The 24,781-nt window shown below is 44.6% G+C and overlaps 1 protein-coding gene across 1 annotated transcript in view; it reads right to left on the bottom strand.

The window, feature by feature from the left end:
• kcnq3 (potassium voltage-gated channel, KQT-like subfamily, member 3) overlaps nt 1-21,754 on the bottom strand; it is a 120,269-nt gene extending 98,515 nt beyond the window's left edge. Inside the window, exons 1-2 of the mRNA XM_084912906.1 lie at nt 21,249-21,754; nt 20,333-20,780 (exon numbers count right to left, since the gene is read on the bottom strand). Coding sequence (XP_084769032.1) covers nt 20,333-20,646 — 314 coding nt within the window. The 5' untranslated portion in view covers nt 20,647-20,780; nt 21,249-21,754. The remainder of the gene's footprint in view (nt 1-20,332; nt 20,781-21,248) is intronic.
• Nucleotides 21,755-24,781: the final 3,027 nt, after the last annotated feature.

Below are 24,781 nucleotides of genomic sequence, written 5' to 3' on the forward strand. Positions count from 1 at the left end.
AAAACCAGTGTGCTCTGTTTTGAAGCCTGTTTTTTTCCATTTACATTTTACATACTGTGACATTAAATGCAGCTGAATTACCTGTTAGCAGATCCTGATTGTATTCTACATCCTGTGGATGTACAGTTAATTACTGCGATTCTCCAGAAACCCTAAAAACATGCAGATTCTCAGGCAGCTTCTGCAGCGTGAGGCTTCATGGAGGTTTGTTTGCATTTAAAGACACGCTCCTTGAAGTTTGATGTAATAAAACTGTTCAAACCAGCAACTTTAAAAAGCAACAGGTAAAGATGTCACTCCGACTCTGACATGGCGAAACGACTGGCTCCAAGACCCAAATTTGACTTTTTATTTTTTGCCCTTTAAAAGTGAAATATATTGATTTTGTGTACGTGGACATGAATTAGTACAGATCAGAGAGACTAGACTGATGAAAATTCATGTTCAGGGACAAGAACAACAAAACAGAATTTGTATCCAGACGCACAAATCAATAGATTAAAGGTCACAAACAGCTGTGTGGCTGCGTTTGGATGGCACCGACGTTTCTTAGATTTCTGGACAGTCGGAAATGAAGAAACTCTGAATTTATCAAACATTCGAGGTCCAAACCTCTCTGTCAAACCTCTCTCACTTCCTAACTCCGACTCCGTGATTACAGCCTCAGTTCTGGGCCCTTTAGAAGACTCGTTGACCTCTGACCTGCAGTAGATGGCAACTAACACGGCTTTTTTCCAGTTTAATATGGATTTAAAAGACCAGCTTGTCTCATGTGGTGAAAAAAAAAAAATCCGGGTCAGTTTCAGACTCACGTGTTGGCGTCTGTTTGTTTTACTCGGCTGTAAATCAAGGAGCAAACTAACGAGCATGACAAACGTCCCCTGAACTCTTCGATCCTACAGCGGTTTGCCCTGTCATCATCTGATTTTAGACTAACAAAGAAAAAGACTCTGAAACGATTCTGATGTTCTCACTTTGACGTTAAAACTGCTTCAAGTGCCGTTTGTAAAAAGGATCCACGGGACAAACTGCTGCAGCAGCCATCAAACACACAGAAATGTCAGCGTGTGGGTGGGGGTGGGTGGGGGGCAGGTTACTGTTCCCGTCATGTTACGGGACGCTGACGAGGCCGGCGGACTCAGGTAGTCTGTGAAAATCACTGACATGGCAGATTCAGGCGAGACTGAAATTACAGACACTAATGACTCCCTCACCACGACCCCCCGGCTTTACTGCAGGGTGTTAACGCCCCGCCTCAGCAACAGCCTTAGAGCACCGTCTCACACACACACACATGTGCGCAGGGGTTCATGGAGGTCTGGTATTCAGCAGCAGCACTGCAGAAAGGGATTGTGGGATTGAGAGGGGGGTTTCCCTTTACAGAGTCCGACTATGCTTTCTCCTCCCGGTAAGATCATCCTCCTCAGGGTCCGACCGCTCTGCCTGCAGCCATCGATCCCTGCCTGTGTGTGTGTGTGTGTGTGTGTGTGTGTGTGTGTGTGTGTGTGTGTGTGTGTGTGTGTGTGTGTGTGTCAGATATCAGATTAACCCGCCAGCAGCTGCAGTGATAAACAGAAACCGTTGTTTCTTCTTCTGCATTTGGAACAATTAAACGCCTGAATGGGTGTAAATTTTAACGTCTGAATATCAGCTGAGTTAAAGTGGCATCATTCGGACCTTTAATGTGTTTCTGAGAGGACCTCCTGAGCATCTTCTGATCCTCAGAGGTCAAACAAACATCTGAAGGTGCAAAACAACAACAAAAGATGAATGGACCGCACGTACACAGCCTCTGTTTTCAGCTCGTTGCAGTTTTTGCTTGGGAACAACTTGGAGTTCAATGTCTTCAAAAATCCTGTGATTAATGAACAAAACACTTCTCAATGTGAGCCACACAACAAAAAAATCAAGAGGATGACAAAATCACCAAAAAGACGTGAAAACTCAGATCAGTCTAAAAATGTCACAGTTTAAGTGAGATGCAGGACTCAGAGACACATCAGAGGTTTAACTCAGGAACTAACACTCTGATGTTTTAGCATCTTAAACTTCCAAACCAAAGAAACTGGAACGGACACACACAGGAGAGACCGCTGCAGAAACCAGGGTACAGGTGAAACTGATCATTCATCATGAGACAAAGGAAGTAAAACCAAGGACAACGCGCGAGACACAAAGGACGAATCAAATAAAACAGGAAGTAACTAGACAGCACCTAATATAATGACAACGACTTAGCAACAGCATACAAAGAGACACGAATAAATCCCAAAACATAAACAGCAGAATAATGATAAAACCGAAAAGATGACAAAACCCAGTCAAAGATATTCATCAGAACTAAGACTCAAGAGTAACAACGACAAACACACTGAAAGACTCTCCAGAACAGCCCAAAACTCAAAATAACCCAACAAAACCACCACAGATAAGGAATTACCCCAAAGAAAAACTCAATGTGAGCTCAAAGGGATGCAAAGCAAAGCCCACAGAGATGAAAACGACATGTAATAACCACAAAATGAGACGTGGTTATTGAAAAGAGCTGCGAAGAAACATGAAATGAAAAACGTTCCTGAGAAAGACGAGTGACTTGTCTGACGCGTACCCAGCTCTCATCCAATCACAGCAGAGATAGACAAAGAGAGGGACTCTGATCACAGAGGGTTAGAAGAAACGATTTTAAATGATGGTGCAGAGATATGATAAACACAAATACACAGAATACAAACGGACTCAAAAGTGCTGCAAAATGCTCACAAATACAGAGAGACAACAAAGAGAGACTTCATTAAAAACATTAAGAGGAAAAAGGGCGGTGGTTCCCAGATCACGCTGGACTTTTAAATGAGATGAACAGAAACAGGCACGAATGTCTGAAGCAGCTTTTTATTTATATGTTGTGACAAAATGAATTTTTCTGGAAACCAACCAGGAGGAGCGTCTGGTTTTGGCAAAATGAGCACGAGAGAGTTCGCAGCGCTCGTTCTCACTGATGCATTAAAGATGAATAAAATCCAACACAGCCATGAAAGATTCCCACTGAACCTCAGGTGCAGTCTGAGCCGTCTGACTGTGAGCTCCGCATGTACCCGACGCTCCAGACAGCAGCTAAATATCCACCGTGCTCGTTCACTGCTGCCACAGTTTGATCATTTTCAAAAGACAAACTGAGCAAACTTGTGGAGTTTAACGCTCCCATTGGTCTCTGATGCTGCTCACTGTGAGGTCACCATCTATTAATAAACACGCACAACCACAGTCATGCGTTCACTCGATGATCACATTAAGAAGATTCATGGAGCTGCGCGTTTCCCCGACATCGCCGTGTTTTAATCACCCATCACCTAAAAATTCTCCGCACGAGTCAAACCAGTGAACAATAAAACCACGAGTGATGCTTCATCTAAATTACACCCGGTGAAATCATTATTACCATTACCCAGCATCCACTCCTGAAGCTGTAAACTACACCCGTCACCACGGAGACAAATGAGGAGAGAAACCCTCGTTAACCACCTGCTAAACTGCAGCTGAGCTGCTGCGCTGAATCACTCCGAGGGATCATAAACGTGAAACGCCTCCGCTTGCATCTGGTCACCTTTGGCACCGACGTGGCCTCAGAGAGCAGGAGACTCCTCCAACAGCAAACGGACTGTTTCACTGCCACAAATGTAAACCAAAATCATCGTTACACGACAGGAAATTACCACAAAATAACTGAAGAGGCACAGAAAGCTCAAAGAGATGACTGAAAATGATCATAAGAAGCTGTGAAATCATGTCATCAGATTTAAGGTGACTGAAAGGAGAAGCAAAAATGTCAACAGAGATGAAAAATAACTCCAAAAGGCATCAAATTACCACAAAGTGAGACAAAATGAGCACAGCGGGAAAGAAAACATGCTTAATGAGTCTCGTTTCAGAGGCTGTGAAAGACAAAGAGATGCTAGATGCATTTTGCATGCAAAGGGATACACAATGACCGCAGTGGGATGCAAAATGACTTGAGAGAGACATGAGAAAAAACAGAGATGAAAAATGTAAACAAAACAGCATTAAGATGCAACACAGGGACATGACTATACAACTGTCAAATGATTAAAAAGGGCAGAAAAACTAATAAATGCAAAAGAACCGATTCAAAATGAGCACGGAAAGGCTCAAAAATTCATCAAAAAAATAACCAAATGGATGAAAAATGAATGTCAAATAATGTCTGAAAAGACATGCAAGATTCATTTGGCATCCATCATTTGGCACAAGAGCCCCATAGAGGCACAAGGTGACCACAAGAAGACAAAAGGGATGCAAAATGATCACAAACAGATGAGAACTGACTCTCAAATTATGTAACGTCACTGAAAAGATATGCAAGATCCAAAGGGACCACAAAGAGAGAGAAAATGACTACAAAGGGATGCAAAATGGTGAGAAACTGATCGCTTTGTAGCAACAAATTGAGTTTAAATCCAGTAAAAGGCTTCAGGACAGACTGTGGGGTGGAGTGTCACATGTCTCCTCATCAAACACAGCAGTGGTTTGTTTGGATGTTTGTTAAGCTTTGGACAAGAAATCATCAGAAGATCAAAATGTGAACAACATGAAAATAAATCACTTTGGAACGTCACAGCAAAAACATGTGATTGTGCAGGATCCTGAAAGCCTTTAAGATCTGATCTACAGAAACACTGCTGCAGACTGTCAGAGAATACAGACGTGCTGACTTCATACACTTTGATCTGAAAAACTTGATTCCAGCTCAAACCTGAAGATTAAAGCGTTCTGCTGCACAGCCTGACGTAAATGAAACCTGAAGGTATCGTTCTTAAGCGGCTGCAGCCCGAAGCAAACAGCCTCGAGGGACGCTGGAGCTGCCGGGCACCACAAACATTACCGCCGTCTGGGTCCGAGGGATGAAGAGAGAACGAGGGGAAATAATAAAGCGAGGCAGAGCGAGAGCCTCCAACGAGGGGCTGCAGAGAAATGTCCAAGCACTGATAACAGCAGGAAAACTCAATTTGCTCCAGTGTTTGGTGTAATTGTGCTCAAGAGGAAGACAACAAGCTGAATCTCCAAAGTATCGTCACGGAAACGTGGAATCGGTCGAACTAATGTGGATCGGAAATGGTCCGGACGCTGAGTCACCGATGAGAGGAGCCATTGTTGTGACGTGACGCAAACGTGACATCAGAGACAGAATCTGAGCCCCGCTCGGGTCCAGACCAGCTTCACCCGTCAGAGCACGACGAGGGGTTTCATCTGCAGCGGCCCGATGGAGGTCCATCGGAGGCCTCCACCAGACCTCTGATGGTGCACAGAAACCTGCGCTGTGTGCCTCCCATGCCTTAGACATTCATAGACACCTTAAAGCTTCACAGACACCACCCAAACCCTCGTTGAGCATCAGCGGCTGATGCCGATGGCCTTGCTGTGAACAGAGCAAGGAGGGTGATGTCATAAGTTCTCGGCTGTTCGGAGCTCCCTAAAGATGGACACCTGCTGCCCGTTCACCTTTGCCCTCTTGGCAGATGGTACCATCACCTGAAAGGGTGAAAGCATACATCCCCACAGAGTTCTGTCCAAACACAAAGCCGTGTGCACGTGCAGCCAGAGATCTCAGGATCAGGTTAACCTGCTCGCACGGCGGCAGCTTCATGAAGAACGTGGAGTCACCGTGCTGATGGAGACGAGCCCTCTGCAAAGCCCTCGTCTTCATCAGCACCGACTTTCTGTGCATGAACCATGAGTCGAGTTGGGGGTTTAGGTCATGAACATCATAAAAACAGCAACAAAGTGCTTTCGTGTAAAAGACAGCAACGAAACAGAAAAACACACATGCAACAAAAAGAAACGACAGAAAAAAACTGAAATAAAATTTTAAAACGAAAGACAAAAATAAAGGAGATTTAAAAAAAAGACTAATCAAAGCTGCCTCTGGCACTAATCTTTAAAGTGATGAAATATTGAGGCGCACTCCTTCCATGATTTATGGGCCACAGCAGCAAACGTCTCGGGGCTCCGTCGGCACTTTGTGTGCCTGCTTCCTGGTTGTCTTCGTCTTCTTGATCTTCTTCATCTTCTTCATCTTCTTCTGCATCTATTCGTGATTGTTCTTTGTGAGTAATCATAATTTTTATTATTAAGTTCGTTGAACTGCAGCCGTGTTAGTTTTCTTTGCGTCGTTTAGGGACCATAACAGAGCGTTTTTATTCTCTTTGGGTTTATTAACAGATTAAATCAAAATATAATCCATGTTAAATCCTGTTTAATCAGAATCATTTCAAAGCCGTCCTGTTGGCCTTTGTATCTAAATGATCTTGAAACAGAGATTAAAGCTCTGCAGCTGTGCACTCGCTGACACTGTAGGATTTACAGATTTCTTTATTTTCTTATTTATTTTCTCCGAGGCGCCATCTGAACAAACACCGCTCAAACATACCGTCTTATAGACTCATAGGAACGCAGCTCTGATGCATCTGAGCATGCTCTGATGCGTTCCTCCTTCAAAAGTTACTGTTTTTTCCTTGGTTGTGTTCTTAAAGAGTAAAAAGCAGCATGTAGTGAGCTATATGGCACAAAGTGAACCCTGACATTCACTCCAGAGCCTTCCTGCTGTGTTAGCACCTTAAACAACACCTGAAGGCTTCATTATGTTCGTGACCACCTCCTGATTCTCCACCGGGAAACATGTTTCCTGTAGGTGGAAGTGTTTTTTTTCCCACAGCTGCCCATGAACTGTCCACTCATCAGGACATGTTAGATAATAAAGATTCAGATTTACATGAAACTGGTGGCAAATCCTCAGTTTAAAGCAGTCATGTGATCTACACCAGCTGATCAGCGATCCTTCTCCTTCCTCTTTGATGTTTTCAGACAAACGAGCTACATCCAGGTAACATCCACCCAGAGCTGAAGCGATCGATCGCTTAATCAATAGTTCAGTCGTGTTTCTGGCACAAAGGCTCAAAAGCCTCCAGCTCGGCTCGCTGATATTCTTTGTTTTGCAGAGAAACAAACTGACGATGAAACAAATGATCTCAGAGAAACAGAGAAGGACGATTCTTCTTAGTGACATCATAACGACAGGACACGAGCGCAGGTAGGAGCAGACCTTTCGTGTTCCCACTCACGTCCCGTTTCAGAGGTGTTGGGCTGAGTTTGTTATGTAATGTTGTTTCCTTCTCCACATATTAAAAATTCTCCATCTGTCCTGAGCTCTTGTAAAAGAAAAGAGACATAAATATTAATATAATGATTATTTTTGGCCACATGGTAGCAACAAAAATGAAATCATCTAAAAATAACATTTCTTGACATTTTTTGCACTTTTCAGACTCGACGTTTGATTAAATTTGGAGTTTAGAGAGCCTCGATCTTACATTTCATCTCCCGGCTGCACGGCGCTCGCTCTGCTCCAACATCTGTCTGACATAAATATCATTACACTAGATGACCACAACCACAGAGTCCATTAGGAAACCCTGAACACAAACAGCCTCCACAGAGGGAATCCAATACATGAATTAAGACACTGAGGTCTTGTTTATGTTTGGATGTAAATCATGAAAATCCTACTTTATTAACTGTCAGTGAACATCTCGCAGTCCCCACGCAAACTTCAAACATGTTAACACTTTACTATGAGGGTGTGAAACATGAATCGCTCATTAGGCCTGAACAGTGACCTAAACGAGCAGCAACAAAGACGGCCGTTCATCCTGCCAAATCAGCCAAACCCTCACAATCAGCTCATGTTTGTTATACAATAACTTCAGTGTTTTTAATGGCGCCATGAAAAATCTGACCTTTTCATGTTCCAGCCTCTCAAAGAAGCCCGGGGTCGGTCATAATTTCAAGTCACAGTAGCAGCTGTTTCATAGTTTTCTTAGCAAAAGTGCACAATGTCGCTGTGCACTTTGGGGTCGTATCAGCACGCGGGATGGGCGGCTGCTCCAAACAAGCTAAAGTCTCCTTTTCACCCACGTGTTGAGTCCACGGCACACTGATCAAACTCTTCCAGGCCCTGAAGACGTTCTTCAAACTGCAGCTTCACTGAACCTGAACATGTGTCACCAAACCTGAGTGTTAAAACAATCCTTCATATTATTCCACGAGCTGTCAACGAAACTCCAAACAGATCATCCACTTGTCCTGGAGAAACATCTGGAGAACTTAGAGAACATATGTCCAAACTGTGAGGAACATGTGGACATATCAGTGCTGTTTCTCCATTTCATGAGCTACATTTACAGGTGTTTAAAAATGACCCAGAAGGCATCAGGGACGGACGATGAGCCCGGCACGCAGAACTTTCACAAGCTCTAACTTGTTCTGAGCAGCCTCAGAAATGCTGGGAAAAAAAGTAAAGAAAGAAAAGTAAAATTTCCGATGTGGAGGAAATGTGCGATTTCCCATGAAATGACGCTGCTCTGAAAGCAATAACATGTTCAGTCTGCCATTAAAACACAAGTGAAACATAAATAATTTGAGTCGTGAGATGTGAAGATGCTTTTAGCTTCTTAGATCCAGATCAATAGCAGTCAATCTTAAAATCAGGAGACAAATAAATGGACTTCTGTGGAAGTCATTTCCCGTTCGCTGCTAAAACCTCTTCTTGATTCACAGGAAGTGATGCATTAGACACGCGCAGCTGGTTTGATGGAAGACGTCTGTCAAACCGGTGAAGATCAGACTCTTCAGTGGAAATGAACGAAGAGGAGCAGAAACAATCCGAGTCGTCTCCTCTGTCAGCAGCAAGTGCACGCCACCATCTCCCAATCAAAACCCATCGACTTGTCTTCAAAGACGTCGAGCCTGGTCGGGTCATTATGTCCCTGTAAGACTGCTGGAGATGATTTTTGAAAATGCTTCCATCATTACACCCAAAACAACCTTTTTTTAATGGATATGAAGGCAAACTGTGGGTTTACCTCAAAACAGGTTTGAATTCAATACGAAAACAAAACAAAATATAAAACTAAAATGATTTTAATCTACAGAAATTGTGAGTTAAAGACGTCCTGACACTAACCCCCAAAACTACTGTTTGGACCTCAGCGAGGACGGCAGCAGGATCTGGGGCTTCCAGAAGGAAGCAGCGACTGAGCGGATTGAGTGATTCAGGCCAAAGTGTCGGCACTGTGGTCTCACAGTGAGAGGGTTCCAGGTTTGAACCCATGCAGGGTCCCTCTGTGTGCAGTTTGCATGATTTCCCCAAACTCAGGAGAACTCCTGCGTGCAGGTGTCTCATGAAAGAGATTCTTCACCTCAAGAGTTTCACTTCCTGGTCACACAAAGACTCACACAGCAGATATGCTTCCCACAGGCAGCTGGGAAAATAGTTCAAAGTCTGATTTTTAAATACTTCTTAAAAGGAATCTCCAAAGTCCAGATGTTTTCTCAGGAACATCTGGACTGCCACCTCTTCATGTGGCTGCTCCCACAGAAACTCTGGAAATTCAGACCTTTCTGAGGAGCGCAGTTTAATAAATATGCGGTCTGGAAATGGACCGCATGTGTAAGTGTGTAAACTGTAATCTGTTACATACGTCACTGGCAGGGCCTATTTATACATGGCTGCACCGTTTCTCACGTCAGCTCCGTCTACCTGCATGAAAACATCAGTAAAAACGACGAGTGCTCGGTGCTCGAGGTAAAAGTCATCAACATGCGTAAGAGCACGAAGAATCAACCTGATACACCTGAAGAGCGGCTGCACTCTTTCAGCCACTGATGTGTTCTCGCTGAAGCGTCACAGCTGCGACTGACTGCACGCAGGAAGCGAGGTTGGTTTAAACGGGTCACAGGACGAGAGGTGCCGCGGCCTCCATAAAGGAACCAGTTTTTGTGCATCTGTGGGCTCAAACTGCCAGCTGACACTTTATCGAATCCTGATGCTGAAAAGATCATAAATCCACTCAGATCACAGCGCCGAGCCTCTCACTCCAAACAAGCACCAAAACTGCAGACGAGCTTTAAAAAGAAGCTCGCCTGATGTGTCTGCCATGACTGAATCACTCTCACCCCGTGGAGTCTGCTGTGACTGCTGTTTGGAGTTACTGATTGCTAATGAGCGCTCGTCACCACTAATTATCTGCACAGTCTCTGACTCCACTTGCTTCAGCCTGCAAGCGTCTGATCGGGCGGTTTAACCCACGGGTCCACACCAACCGTTAAAAGGTCGCACGTACTCGATGAAAACACCCATCACTGATTCAAAGAAAGTAAGAGAATTAAAGAGAACAGATGCTGTTTGACATCATGGATCAGTGACGTCGTGTAAAAGGGGCGTATTTAAACTCAAACCGCCATCTTTTCTTAAACCTGTTCAGGTAGTTTCTGGTGACTAACGTAGGAATGCATTAATCCAACGTTTTCCCAGCGTCCTGACTGTGAGGAACAGACCGGGAATTGACACGCAGCGATCCCACAATATCAGTCTATCCTGACTCAACAAGCAGGATCAGATTTCGGTCGTATCGGCTGATCAGATGTAGGATGTGTCGTTTACGTCAGCGGTCCCCAACCCTTTTTGCGCCACGGACCGGTTTATGCCCGACAATATTTTCACGGACCGGCCTTTAAGGTGTCGCGGATAAATACAACAAAATAAAACTAGTACCGGTACCGAAAAAAAGAAGATTTATTCATAACACACGTGAAAAGACCAAGGAAAACAGAGTTAACGATAAAAACGATAACAAAATAACGCTGAAAACCGATAAAAACCCTGAAAACTATACATTTCACACCTGAGCCTCAACTCTCGCGGCCCGGTACCAAACGACTCACGGCCCGGTACCGGTCCGAGGCCCAGGGGTTGGGGACCGCTGGTTTATGTCACCATGCATGTTAGCCACAACAACAGCTTTTCTCTTAGTGTCTGCAAACTGTTGCTCTCTGTCGCCCTCTAATGGAAGCTTTTACTGCAGGAACTGCAGCATTTACTCCACCACCTTCATCTGGTTCTTGATAGCTCCACCCAGACTCGTGTGAGGAGCAGTAAAAGGAGGTGCACTCACACTGAGAGGAGGAAACCAGCACGGCTGTAAAAACTGATGTATCAGGCTACTTTCAGCTGCTCCCTGAAGCCTGGATTTGACTCGGACCCAGCAGCCAAGTATTCAGTCCTGTTATACTTCTCTGAAGACAAATGAATTAACATGAAAATACACAAATAAATGTGGTCAGTGACAACAGGCCAAGCTATGATAACTACACCACCCGTCAGCAGCAGTGCACCGTATCACAGGATGGAGGAAGCTAACAGCGAGGGCGTGTCTCTTGCCTGCGTGTACGATTGTTCGAGGAGTTCGTGGCGTGTTGGTCTGTTCTCGCAGTTCGCAACTTCCTGTGTTTCCAGCAGGTTGAATTTATGTATATAAATATTAATAAAAGTATGCCGGATGGTAAAGTATGAATCTTCCATCTGTGTTTACGCAGCTCGTGTCATGTGACGTCTTTACAGCCAATCACGCTTGCTGTTTACTGTAAATACACACTGTGGACTTCATTACGACCTCCTGTTGGTTGAGCAGATTGACGGAAAGCTTTCTCAAATCAAAATTTGCTGATTTTGCTCTGCTGAAGATTTTTCTAATCGGCCTTCGAGTCTTACCCGGGTCACAGCTTTCCTGCACAGAAAATTGATCTGCGACCAAAATAAAAGCACTAAAACTACAGCACTACTAATTAAACCTGATCTGGTCCCAACCAACAGCATTTTAAGAAGATGGATGATGAGCAGTAGTGCATTTATTCCCTCTACAAGGACGTTTCACTCATTGTGCAGTGACAAAACTACTCAAACATCTCTGCCTGTGGATGTCTTTACTAAAACACGAGGTTTCACTCTGACGAAGGACCGAGGACGGCGGCTGCACCGGGAGAGACAGATGCGCCAATAAAGTGTGACATTAATCTCGTTCAGCCTGGATTCAGACAGTAATTTGCTGAGGTTTCAGATAATTATGCACAGCAGTTTCCTGCCGGGGTAAAAATAGCTTTCTGCACGTTCAGCAAAAATCAGGGAAGATTAAGATGGAATTGGAAACTCGTCATCTTCCTTTTGTTTCAGTCTGACACAAATCAGAAAGCCGAGCTGGAGAATGTATCACCCATTTAACCATCTACGTTGTAAGCTCTGTGTTTTCCTTTCAGGTCACATAGTATTTTATTCAAATGAAAGGTTTTTCAAGCTCTCCGAGGTTCAAACTTCTTTCTAAACTTTGTTCAGACTTGATTCGGAGCCTAGTTTCAGGTTTAAGTCAGTTTGAAAACATCCATATGAGAAAATGATGAAACACGAGTACACAACATCTCATCTGGGTTTAATGTGACACTGAGTGGTTTTCAGCTTTGTGAGAGCTGTTCGACCGAAAAGTCAGGTAACGGAAACACAGACGAGATGGTTTTGGATGAGCTGGAGCAGAAAAGCAGCCCACAAGTTCTCCTAATATGTGAAAACTTTGCGCGCGTCCATCATCCTGGTCTAAACTGCAGCAGTCGGATCAGCTGCTCGTTTCAGGATGTTTCATTTACACGGTTTTGACAGAGTTTAGAGGAGGAGGGCTGCAAGATGGCCTCCACCTGCAGAGCGGCGTGTGATCCTTCGAGCGATATGAAAGCATGAAAATCACAAACACTGACAGCACAAGGTTTTCATCTGAAGGAGATGATTTCCACCCACAGACACTGCTGCTGTCGTTGCTTTTCTAGTAAAAGAAAACAACAGCAAAATCCAGGAGAAGTGAAGAGAGAGAGTGAGAGAGAGAGCATGGCATCAAACAGAAAGATGCATACAGCAGTGCATTGTGGGACGGAGCCCTCCTGTCAGGCTTGTCTGGATGCCAGGCCGAGGCCAAAGATCACCACCGACCTGCCACCAAAACTGCTGATGTCAAACATCTCGCGTTTCCCTCGCTCTCTTTCTCTGCTTTCACACATGCTCGCTCGCCCGGGCTCGCAGCCTCCACTCTGGATCTGATTTCACTCTCTCCACTGCGTTGTTATGGAAACCAAAATTTGGGTATTACATCACTTCAGCTCTGTGATGGTAGCTGCGGTCCGATACTGCAACCTTTGCTCACAGTGTCGCCTCCAGAGGCAGAAACAAGGACCTGAGTCACATTCAGCATTTAAACTTTAGTTGAGTCCAGAGAAGAGATGAGCCACGATTAGCTTTCCCTCATCAATAACTGAAATCGGATCAATATTTGTCCGGACAACAGCCCCAGTTCTCTACAAACAGGTTACAGAGTGCTGACCTGGTTTAGAGCTTCCTCCCAAACATGCCACACGTCCGGCTTTGTTCTGGTTTAAGTCTGGTTTCAAGCTCAGTTTAGACTTATTTCACACTGGTTTCAGATGTTTTGGATTTAAATGTTTCAAATCTGCTTTCAAACTTTCAAACTTTCAAACTAGATTAAACTTGATTTGAACCTTGGTTCAGACTAGTTTCATCCTTGGATTAAATTTAGGATAAACTTTGTTTGCAGATTATTTTAGATTTGTTTCAAACTTGGCTTAGACCTGTTTTGAACTTTTTTGCTAAAGCATATAGTTAGGGCTGGACCAGGTGACCCTGAATCCTCCCTTAGTTATGCTGCAATAGACGTAGGCTGCCGGGGGATTCCCATGATGCATTGAGTTTTTCCTTTCCAGTCACCTTTCTCACTCACTATGTGTTAACAGACCTCTCTGCATTGAATCATATCTGTTATTAACCTCTGTCTCTCTTCCACAGCATGTCTTTATCCTGTCTTCCTTCTCTCACCCCAACCAATCACAGCAGATGGCCCCGCCCCTCCCTGAGCCTGGTTCTGCCGGAGGTTTCTTCCTGTTAAAAGGGAGTTTTTCCTTCCCACTGTCGCCAAAGTGCTTGCTCATAGGGGGTCATATGATTGTTGGGTTTTTCTCTGTATCTATGAAGCGCCTTGAGGCGACTTTTGTGATTTGGCGCTATATAAATAAAATTGAATTGAAATTGAATTGAACTTAAGTTCAGACCTTGTTTATACTTGGACTCCACCTTAGCTGGGTCTTGTTTAGAGTTTCTTTTTCAGTCTTATTCTCAGCCTTGGTTAAAGGACTTGTTTTGGAATAGGTACCAGACTTGGTTGAGATTATTTTCCATCTTTATTTTGACTTGTTTTCAGACTTGGTTATTTTGGAGAACCTGATGCTTCTCGGGTTGGTCTGAGTCTAAAACCTTTGCACGGTTCTGCATGTTAACATTACTCAGACTGTTTGTAGGAGACAGAAAACTCTTCCTTTACATGGAAGGACAAAGGCACCATTTTCCAACAAGCTTGGAAGGTTCTGCAGGTAATCGAGTGGTGACATCAGTCTGCAGTGTTTACATGAGCGAAGCTTAGAAAACAACATTAGACACCAACGGCTACAGTCGTGCATAAAGTGTTAAACCTGAATGTGTAGCAGTTTGACATAAAAACAAATAATCTGACTGAATAAATGTTTGTTTTTCTGTTAACAGACCTGCCACAACAAGTTTTTCCAGGACACGACTAAACGCAACGTCCCAAGCAGGTAGAATTCTGAGTGTTTTTGTGGTTTTTCCGACAGCGGATCCTCCTCTTCGTGTCTCTGCGTTTTTCCCCTCTTTCTTTATCGCAGTCCATCCATCTGCTTCTGCTCTTTAATCCTCGTCCCACTTCCCCATACATGTGTCACTTTGAAGTGTTGCCTATGCATCAGAATCTGTGGGTGAAGTGTGTGAGTAATGCTTCCCCTGCTGTCAGCCCGAACAGCTGAAGTGCCCTTGAGCAAGACACTTAACACCCAGTGAGCTGCAACAGAGCTTTAAACCAGCAGCTGGTCGACATCTGTGACACATTCACATTAAATGATTGTGCTGGTCACCTCGTCGCCATTCGTATCAGCCCCATAGATGCACCCGCAGTGACATCACCTATCGGTCTGTAAAAACGAGCGTTTCAAAATCGCCATCTTAGCGTTTGGAAGTCTTTCTGCAATCACAGCTATCGCCCCCTGGTGGCCTTTAAACATCACTCAGGTTTAATGCATTTAACTCATCAGCTTCACTTTTCAGATCCTTTTTCGGAAGCTGAATCCGTCTTACACATCAGCTATTACGCTGCCACATTCCCAACATCAACTAACAACAGAGACCAGTGAACATCAAAAATGGCCGACTGTTACAGAGAACATGTTTACGGGTTTTTTTTAAATGACGCGAGTCATTTTTCTAGCACTGAATAAAATTTAGGTTTTAATGTCATGTCAGGTAAATTCCTTTTTTCCTTTTCTGTTGATTGGATGAAAGAAGACTCTTTCCTCCAAATACAGCAGGAAATCTAACAGAATCATATTCTAATGTAGTTCTATTGGTATCTCGTTACACAGAGAGTTTTGGTCGAGCACAAGTTTGCGGGTTTCACCACAGTTACTCTGGATACCCTCCATGACATCGGCCTGTCTGCAGGGCTGAAGGCCACCAGAGTCAAGGATCAGTCAGCTGATCAAAAACATGAAAACAAGTTTTGTTTCATCAAAGTTCGACACGGTAAACAGAGCACGTGAAATCGCTCGAAATCGATCTGGCAACCTGAACTGAAACCAATTTTTCCTTCATCTGCGACTCGCTGCAGGCAAAGTTTCCTCGCTTTCTAATTTATGAGCTTCATTTGAACTTATAGAGATCAACAACTCCAACATGCAGAGCCAGTCCCACAGTTACAAACGTTCAAGGTTCCTGAATGTCCTCAAGCAGCTGGTTAAAGGAAGAAAAGGCTGCTGGGAACTATTTTTACTGGTGGCTTTATCGTCATGGTGATGTAGTCCATGTTTGTGACAGCAGGACAACGTGTTGGTTTCCAACACATGTAACTTTACATGGAAATCTCAGGCTTGCAGTGAGTGTTTTGATCCAACCGTCTGCAGCAGGTGAGGACACGGTTCACCTGCCCGCAGGCTGAACTCGCCGAGGCCCCGGAGCATAACGAGGACTGCAGCTACGGACCAGGAGGGAGGAGGCGGAGCCTCTCTGCAAGATGACCGAGTCACTGCAGAGACATCTGATTGTTGTTTACTTTGTACAATAATCCAAAACACCTGGATTATTATAACTCCTGAAATTTCAAATGGTGAAACAGAGTTTTGTGTGTATTTAACTGGAGTAAACTGCCCCTTTGATGAGTCTTCACATTTATGTAAAGTCACGTGTCAGTTTGGACACGCATGTTTCAGTCCACCGTTTCTGTATTCGCCACTTCCTGTCACACCACCCACAACACCAGAGCTCCCCTTCTTTCCTTTTTCACACGTCACTTCCTGCTCTGACACCAGCCGCCCATATGGAGCGGCCATATCGGCAGATGCATATGTCGTGTTGCTGGGAAAGCACGCGTCCCGCCAGTCGAGCACGAGATTCGCCACAAGTCAGTCTCTTTGGGCTTGTTTTATCACATAGTAGCAAAAATAAACTGGAGTCAGGAGGAAGGGTTTCCCCCTGAGTTCAGACTCTCAGGCAGGACCATCTGTCTGAGCACACCAGAGGGTTAAGATCTTTTAATGAAGGATTATATGTAATAGAAAGTCAGCAGGAATAAAACAATGTTTTATATTATTAAATTAGGGCAACCTGGACTTCTAGTGAATATTTTAGCCCCAAATATTAACATTTGGCAGAATATTTTTTATTTCACATCAGCTACGAGAATAAATAAGAGAATGAGTCATTTCTTCACTGATCCATCAGGTAATCTTGGCCCAATAAACAATAGGAAGAAGAAACCAGCCGGTGCTTTCTTGTTGTTTGTGGCTGCAGCTGTTGAGTTTGCACCTCTGGCTGCTAAATAAAAGCTCTCGTTTGGAACAACGGTGAATTGTGAGAACAAACAAAAAGTGTTTTCCTGGAGCTGCGATCATCTGTCGTTCTGGCAGCTCTGTCAGCATCCGTGAGACCCGAGAGCTGAAGTGTGTCCAAACAAGGAGCAAAAAAAAAAAAGAAGAAAAAAGGTCGACAGCTCCGAGAAATGCAGAATATTTATTACAGTCAGCTTCGCCTGGATTCATTACTGCCCGGCAGATTTTTACTGCAGAGGTGAAACCTTCACCCAAACTAAAAACAGGCCCTTTTTACAGCTCGTGGACGCTGTTACGCAACCTGAAAACAGCCACAACTCAGCATTAGGTTATTCATGTAGAAGCTTCCTGCTGCTCTGGAATCTGGAGATTTCCCAGGAAGCATCTGCAGGTCCAAGTGTGGCAACATTTACCTGAAAAGCTAAAGTAACCGCCTCAGTCGTCTGCTGCTGATTGGATTTAACAACAAACTCAACCATCGGTTTGCTTCTTGACTGTAAACAGATTATTAATCCGGTTCAATGAATAAAACACATTTTCTGATGTTTCACAGGCTCATAAAGACGAGTTTAAGACCTCAGCTTTGAAAATACAAATTCCTTCTTATGAAGGTACCGACTGCAGTACAATGAGATTCAAACAGAGCTGCGCTTTCTGAGCCATAGTTCATAAAAACACTTACGAATGAAGAGCAAGTAAAACTCTTACACCAGCCTTCTTTCAGCCTTCCCATTACAGTGGTGAGATTAACCCGGATGAGCACAGCCATGTGATCGAAACACAACAAAGATCACTTTGTTACTGGTTAGGAAGCAGGGTGGTCGCTTTTTGTCCAAAGTGATCCAAATTTGAAAAGTAAACACCTGTAATCATTTAAAACTGGCAACATAAAAGCCTGAAGACGTGACCACGAGGAAAACCTGCAGTGAAGTGAAACAGAGGCAGTACTGCAAGGCTGGTTTCACAAGCTTGTTAACGTAGTTTTAGGCACAAATTAAATTCAGGAATTCATCTTCTGACTTGCCTTTGAGTTGGGAGTTTAAATGATCATCACGCACGCACTATTGTGATCTCAGTCAGCAGCATTCCTCACACCGTGTGCAGGGGGACAAAAAGAAGGAGATCCAACAATTTTCCTGGAAATGTTTGCAGACCAAACAAGATTTGAGCCGACGTTTCAGGTTTCAGTCGCAGCTAAATGACAGTAAAATACCTTTTTGACCTCAAAACACAAAAATATGTTTGCGACAGACCCAAGATGCAGAAACACATTTACACCTGTACAATCCAGGACTTTATCAAGTCAGCGCGTCCACATTTAATCGGGTTATTCCCTAATCAGCGTGATGTCACACAGAACTCTGACCTCTGACCCCCACACCTGCAGCAGGCAAACACAAAGGAGGACAGAAAAGTTACGCCTTTGTCACATTGACTCAGCAGGAATAGGGTCTATGTGGATGTTCTGTAATGTAGTAGATTCTTGACTCAAAGTCGTGTCCCAGCACGACTTTGAGTCAAACAATCAGATTCGTCACATCGGAGTGATTTCAAAACTACTGGAAGTGCTTTAAAACCAAAGACGCCTCTTAAACCAGGAGGACGAGAACAGGACAGAGTTCATGCAGGTGCTGCCTGCTGCCTCTCCACAGCAACGTCTTTGAAGACACGCTGGATATAAAACTGAATCTGCACTTCAGGGCTTCAGCAGTGGAGGGAATCATCTCGCCACTCACACCAGAGACCTCAATTCAACTCCCCCATGGGACAGATTTAGGTTATTGATTGATCCGCTATTAATCATCATTAACAGTAATGGTTTGGTTATGTTTGGGCAATAAAACCAGTTGGTTATGGTTAGAAAATTAAACTAGTTGCTCAGGTTTAGAGAAAGATCCCAGAGACAGTTAATCTACAGTGGTTTTCACCTTTTCTTAGTTGCCACGGTGACACATCCCCTCTGAAGAGTCTGCACATCTGGCTGCAGATGTGAAGCGTACCTCCTGAAAGATATTAGCTTCAAATCTGACTGTTATGAAAAACAAATCTGTGTCCATGTCTTCAAACCAACAGGTGATTTTTTTGTGTTCTGGTCGTTCTTCAGATCACGGCTAAACAAACGAGCCTCACCGCCTCAGAATCAGCCGTCAGCCGCAGGATGCTGAGTAGGGATGGGTATCGTTTAGGTTTTATCCAATACCGGTGCCAAAGTGGTACTTTTGAAACGGTGCCGGTGCTTAAACGGTGCTCGAATCGGTGCTTAAACAATGGAAAACACAAACTGTCCTAAAACTTCTCATGTTTAGCTGTTTTTTGTAAAAAGATAACAATGTTAGTCTTCTCTGCAGCTATAGGGGATTTATGGTATCACTCTTGGCTGGAAGCAGTGCTGAAACAATGGAAAAACACCAATTTTGTCTAAAAACCTCTCATGTTTAGCTGTTTTCCACTTTTTCTTTGGTCATTTTAGCCTTTTGGGCCAGGGTGAAGGGAGTATCTGCCATCAAACAAGAAGACAGCTGCATGTAACTACGAGGGTGTTTGCTAGTTCACCTTACATAAATAACCATACTTTAAAAAAAAGCACCGAAATGTGCGCTGCTTTTCGGTCTGGTTACTACCGTTTATGTCAGAACCATAATGGCACCGGTACCGGTACCCATCCCTAATGCTGAGGCCTCTGTGCACGCTGGGATCTTTTCTCTGGACAGGAATCGGTCACGGACGTGCCCGACTGTCGGCCGTCTTTTCAGCACAGACACCTGCTCAGCAGCATGCACTATGACTCACCTGCTGCCTGGTTTTTGTGTTTTTACATAAATAAAAATATTTCCATCACAAATCAAATTTTTAAAATTAGCAGGGCTCAAGAAAAGTAAAGAAGAGCTCCTTTACTTTTGTCCACATTCACTCTGGTCTCATTTATTCATTTATGCAGTTTTTTTCTGTTTTATTGTGATTTGAATTTTAAAACTGAATTGAATAATCGTGATTATGTGATTGTAAGTTGTGCAGAAAAGTCCAACACTGCACGGGAGACAAAGATGCTGACGGTCACTCGGACCATCACTGAACGAGTCCCCCGCTCACAGCGAGCTCAGAGTTTGGTAACACACTTTAGCATCATCAGCCACCTGCTGGAGCTCCACTTATGTAACTCTTGTGGGTTTAAGTGGTTTCAGAGGTTTGGAATCCACATTTAAACCCATCCACCAAACAGAATACCTGCACAGGTGAAACCTCTCTCGCCCTCTCTCTCTCACACACACACACACACCAGAGAAACGATCCAGCAGCTGAAGCCTGCTGAGCGCTTACATAACCAGCAGCTACAGCGACATACAAGAGGAAGCTTTTCATTTCCAGCAGCAATATTAAGTTACAGCCTCACCAGCTTCATTAAAGCCTGAAAACTGCTGAAACAAAGTGCGAACGGAGAGCCGAGGGGAGGATCTCTCTCCTCTCTCATCATTCAGATACTCACACGAACGCGTGGTAGAGCAGCGCCCATCCTCTCGGCCTCTCCAGCGCGTCGTAGATCAGGTTCTGGATCTTCCTCTTGCGGATGTTATTCCTCTTGGCCGGCCGGGCGTAGTTCAGGGGGGTCTTGGCCAGCAGCCCAATGCCGATGCCCTGGGAGCTCCGCTTGTAGTCATCCCGGCCCGGAGCCACCAGCAGCAGGGCGCCATCCTTGTCCGCTCCTGCGGTGCTTTGGTCCAGTAAGTCCCCGGGCGGAGCGCCGGAGGGCTTCTTCTGCTCGTCCGAGCCGCTAACGACGGTCCTGGACCGGAGCCCCATGGTCAGTGCTGGATGCCCGGTGTGGGCAGCATGCCATGATCCGGGCGCTGGATCCGGAGACACCCCCCTCTCCTCAGCCGCGGGTCATTTAAGGATGTGGTCCCCGGCGCGAAGGGAGGTGCTCAGCAGTGTGACTGGAGAACGGGAGGAAAGGAGGAGTGATGGAGGGAGAGGAGACAGAAACGGAGCGTTACTACAGGAGAGCATCGGCATCTGGTACAGGAGAGCATCGGCATCTGGTACAGCAGCGCGAGGACAATGTGCGTAAAAACCGCGCATAACATGCACGCGCTGATCACCACGAGAACACACGGAGAGGTGAGGCCGAGGCGGAGTGGGATATAAACCCACTAATGCGCAAAAACAGCTCCTTTTCCCGGGAACACAGTCTCCGTGTAACGCGACACGAGGCGAAAACACACCTGATCACACCGGGCGATCCCATCAATCAATAATCTGTAAAATAGAGCAACAATTGCCCACTTCCCAAACAGCCAGCACTCCCCCATAAACACACACACACGGGATAGACAAAGACCTGGCGACACACACACACACACACACACGGGGAATCAGAGAGCGCTAACACCACCGAGCCCTACCGGCAGCGCATCCCGGCCATGGCTTCTGTCTCCGGGGCTCCCAGCCTCCATCCACCTGCAGAGGAAGCGGTGCTGAGGCGGAGGAGGAAGAAGAGGGGGAGGAGGAGGATGGAGACGGAGGATGAAGAGCAGAGATGCTGCGCGAAGGAGGTCGATACTGAAACTGAAGCGGAGGAGAAGCAGCAGGGAGGAAGATGAGAGAGAGGGAGAGAGAGAGGGAGGCTTTCAGCAGCATCAACGCAAACGCCCCGAGCGCGCGCACTCACACATCCAGGCATGCATACGTGCACGCGCTCAAGAAAGCGTCCACCTTCGCGTATTCAGGAGGAAAACGCGCCTGTAAACACAGGTAGATGCAGGCAGACGCGCGCACGACAATCTGCACAGTCATGTAGAAGTGCACGCGCCTGTGTGCACATGCATGTGCAGGGAAACTGGCTCTTTATTTCAGAGGCAAAACAGAAAAACAGAGTTACATAAAGACGAAGCTTCCGCTCCTTAAAGGGTTAAAAAACAACGGAAACACGGAGCGGACTTCAGATTCTTTAGAAACATCATTTAAAGCGCAAATCTCACCACTGACCTTTGCTTTATGGGTTTACGTTTTCTAAAAGTTGGACTTTTTGTAAAATTTCAATAAAATCAGAATGAAGTGTCTTTAAAATCTCCCGTATGGCTGCGATAGCATGTCAGCTGTTGTTTTCTGTGTTTCAGTGCAGAGGCCAGGAGGGGTCAGAGGCTCTGCCTGACAATATTTGTTGTTTGAAAGTCAAAAAGCTCAGATAAAAGAATGAAAGGACGCAGAAAACAAGCAGAGAGAAGCAACAAACCCCACAAAATTGACTCCAAAGAAAACAAAAATCCACAAGGGGACAAAAATAACTAAAAAAAAAAAAAGATTCAAATTAACCACTGAAGCAAAAAACACAGCAAATCAGTTAAAACCTTGAAAACTAAAAAAAAAAAAGTCTTCAAAGTGAAGCAAAAACAACCACCTGCTGATGCCAAATCACCACAAAGACCTAAAACAATCTCACAGAGACGCTAAAAGCCACAAGCTGATGAACTAATGCTGAAAGAGCACAGAGGGAGGTAAGAGCGATCAAATTCGCCCCTTTTCCATCAAAGCGTTCCCACTGAGAAAACACTCAGTGGTTTTAAGACAAATGTAAACAAGAACCACTGGGAAACATAATGCGTACAACAAAAATGTCAACAATGGAAGAACAGAACATAAAAAACTGGAGACAGCCGGTGTTTTATTATCCAGCTCTTACATTTCAGGTGATCTTTGGTTTGTTAGTTTGCTGTTCTTAGACATTGTTGTGTTTCCATTCTGTTCCTCTGTTTTAGGTAGGCTGTCTTATTTCCTGTGTTATTTTGGTAGCCTGCGTTGTGTTTATCTTACTAAGTTTCAGCTGTGTTTAGGTCCCGCCCATTTCCTCTTCCCTCATTATCTCTCATCTCCGTCTTCCTTCTTTTCTCCTGTTGTGATGTTGAGTTTCTAGTGATGTGCACAACTAGTCGACTAGAAACTAATCGTCCTTTTGTCCCTGGTCAGTACCTGATGTATTAGTCATGCAATCAAATTAATATTTAAACTGATGCCCAAATGCCAAAGTTGTTGTGTCCTAAATGCTATGTAACCATCTGCCACCAGATGGAGCTGCAGCTCCGACATTGCTGTAGAAACATGTAGGGGGCATCTTTTTGTTAAACCTGTTACTGCTCTGTATTTTAAAAGGCAAAAGAGCAAGATTAAATGTAAGTGGCAGAAATTAGCTTCCTGTGAAGGGTGGATGGGCTCCTCAGAGTGAGGAGTTCAGCTCCTCGGAGGGGCTCAGACTGCAGCCACTACTGCTCCACATTGAAAGGAGGCAGTGGAGGTGGTGGCCTGCTGGATGAGGTGTCCCAGGCAAGTGAAATGCTTGGATGAGTTGTTGTTTTATCATTTTATTAAAATAGTTGTTATGAACTGTAGAACAGTGTGTATTATTTGTAATGTACAACAATGCGCTACACAAAGTTTTTTCAGTGTTAATTTGCCGTATTTTAAAAATATGTGAACATCTATTGTAGTGTTGATATTTTCATATTTAACATCATTTTTATTTTAAGTGTTTTTATCTCCACCATCTGTTTGGAGTTTAACGCTCATCGTTCACAATGCACGATGCCGTGCAGCTAAGCAGCGTGATTCGTTACCGAAGAACATAATAAGTCACCAGGAACACTTCCTGTTTTATTTTGAAATCTGTTTTACCTTCTGATTTGTTCCTGTTCCACCTGTCTCAGTTCACACACTCGCTCTCAGTGTAGTTGTTTAGCGTTGGAGCCGCCGCTCCTGTTCTTCTTCTGTGTTCTCGGCTTGTGTTGGACTTTCTTGGGTTTCTGCCTTCGCTGGCTGCCCAGGTGTGGATGACTCCTGCCTTTTGGATTTTCCTCTGCTTCCATCTCTCCTGATTTGGATCCCTCTCCTTGACCGTTACACGTCTCACCTTAAATGCCCTAACCTCGTGTTAGTAAAACGTCCTGATGATTGATTCTCAAACCTTTTGAAATGTGTGCTGGATCTTAAACAGCACCGAAAGAGAACCAGCAATGTGTGGGAGGAGACGCTACTGACCACAGAGTGTTCACAAGGCCGCACGGCGGCAGATTCTATCATAATAAAACACCTTTCTGTGAGTCGGCGATATGTTACGGCACCATTAGCTGCTTTACAGCATCTGCCATTGTAATTTGAAGCATGAAGTCAGCAGCTGCAGAGAATTTGTAGCAGCAGCTTCCTGAGAGCATCGCCTTCAGCCCCCACAACCAGCTGCTTCTTCTGCACACGTGGAAGTTTCTCTTCTGTTTTTAAAACAGGCGCCATCCAGGGAAGTCAGGTCAGGTTATTCATGAGCACATATAAAAACAGCACAAGTGCGGCACAGCTGAATGGAATAAAACAGAGCAGCTGTGTCTTTATGCGAGGTTTAAAGATGTTGGTGACGTCCTAATTTGAAGGAGCAGACAGTTCCAAAGTTTAAGTGAAGCTACAGCAGAGCCTGATTCCAAAATAAAAGCTTTAGCAATAAGCAAAAGTGGATGAAACAAAGGTAGGGACTAGCTTCTCACAGTGAGCAGACGAGTAAACATTTTTAATCTTCACAAGGCTTCCTGTCCTAAATCCTTAACTAACCAATCAGAACGCATGAGCAGAGTGCTCGTGTTTTATGAGCTTAGTCACCTTCCTGTGTGAGAACGCGTATCGTTTGTTTATTTGTTTTTTTCATTTACCAGCCGAGTGCTACTTTCACTTTACATTTAATTCAGTGAACTTTAATTGAGTGAAGACAGAAAATACTCTCCACAGTGCGGGGCAGCACATCGTAACACTGTGAGCTCATTTTATCACAAAGGTCGATTTAGAAAGATTTTCAGGTGTTCAGGAGGCTTCAGGTGTTTGAAGGAACGCGTGAACGTCCATATGTGTCATCGGCTCTGCAGCTCAGCCTCCGTCGTCTCCCGCTGTCTACTCTGAGATTCTC

Source organism: Perissodus microlepis, chromosome 18, assembly GCF_051167445.1.
Source record: "Perissodus microlepis isolate ML-2025 ecotype Zambia chromosome 18, ASM5116744v1, whole genome shotgun sequence".
Lineage (NCBI taxonomy): Eukaryota > Metazoa > Chordata > Actinopteri > Cichliformes > Cichlidae > Perissodus > Perissodus microlepis.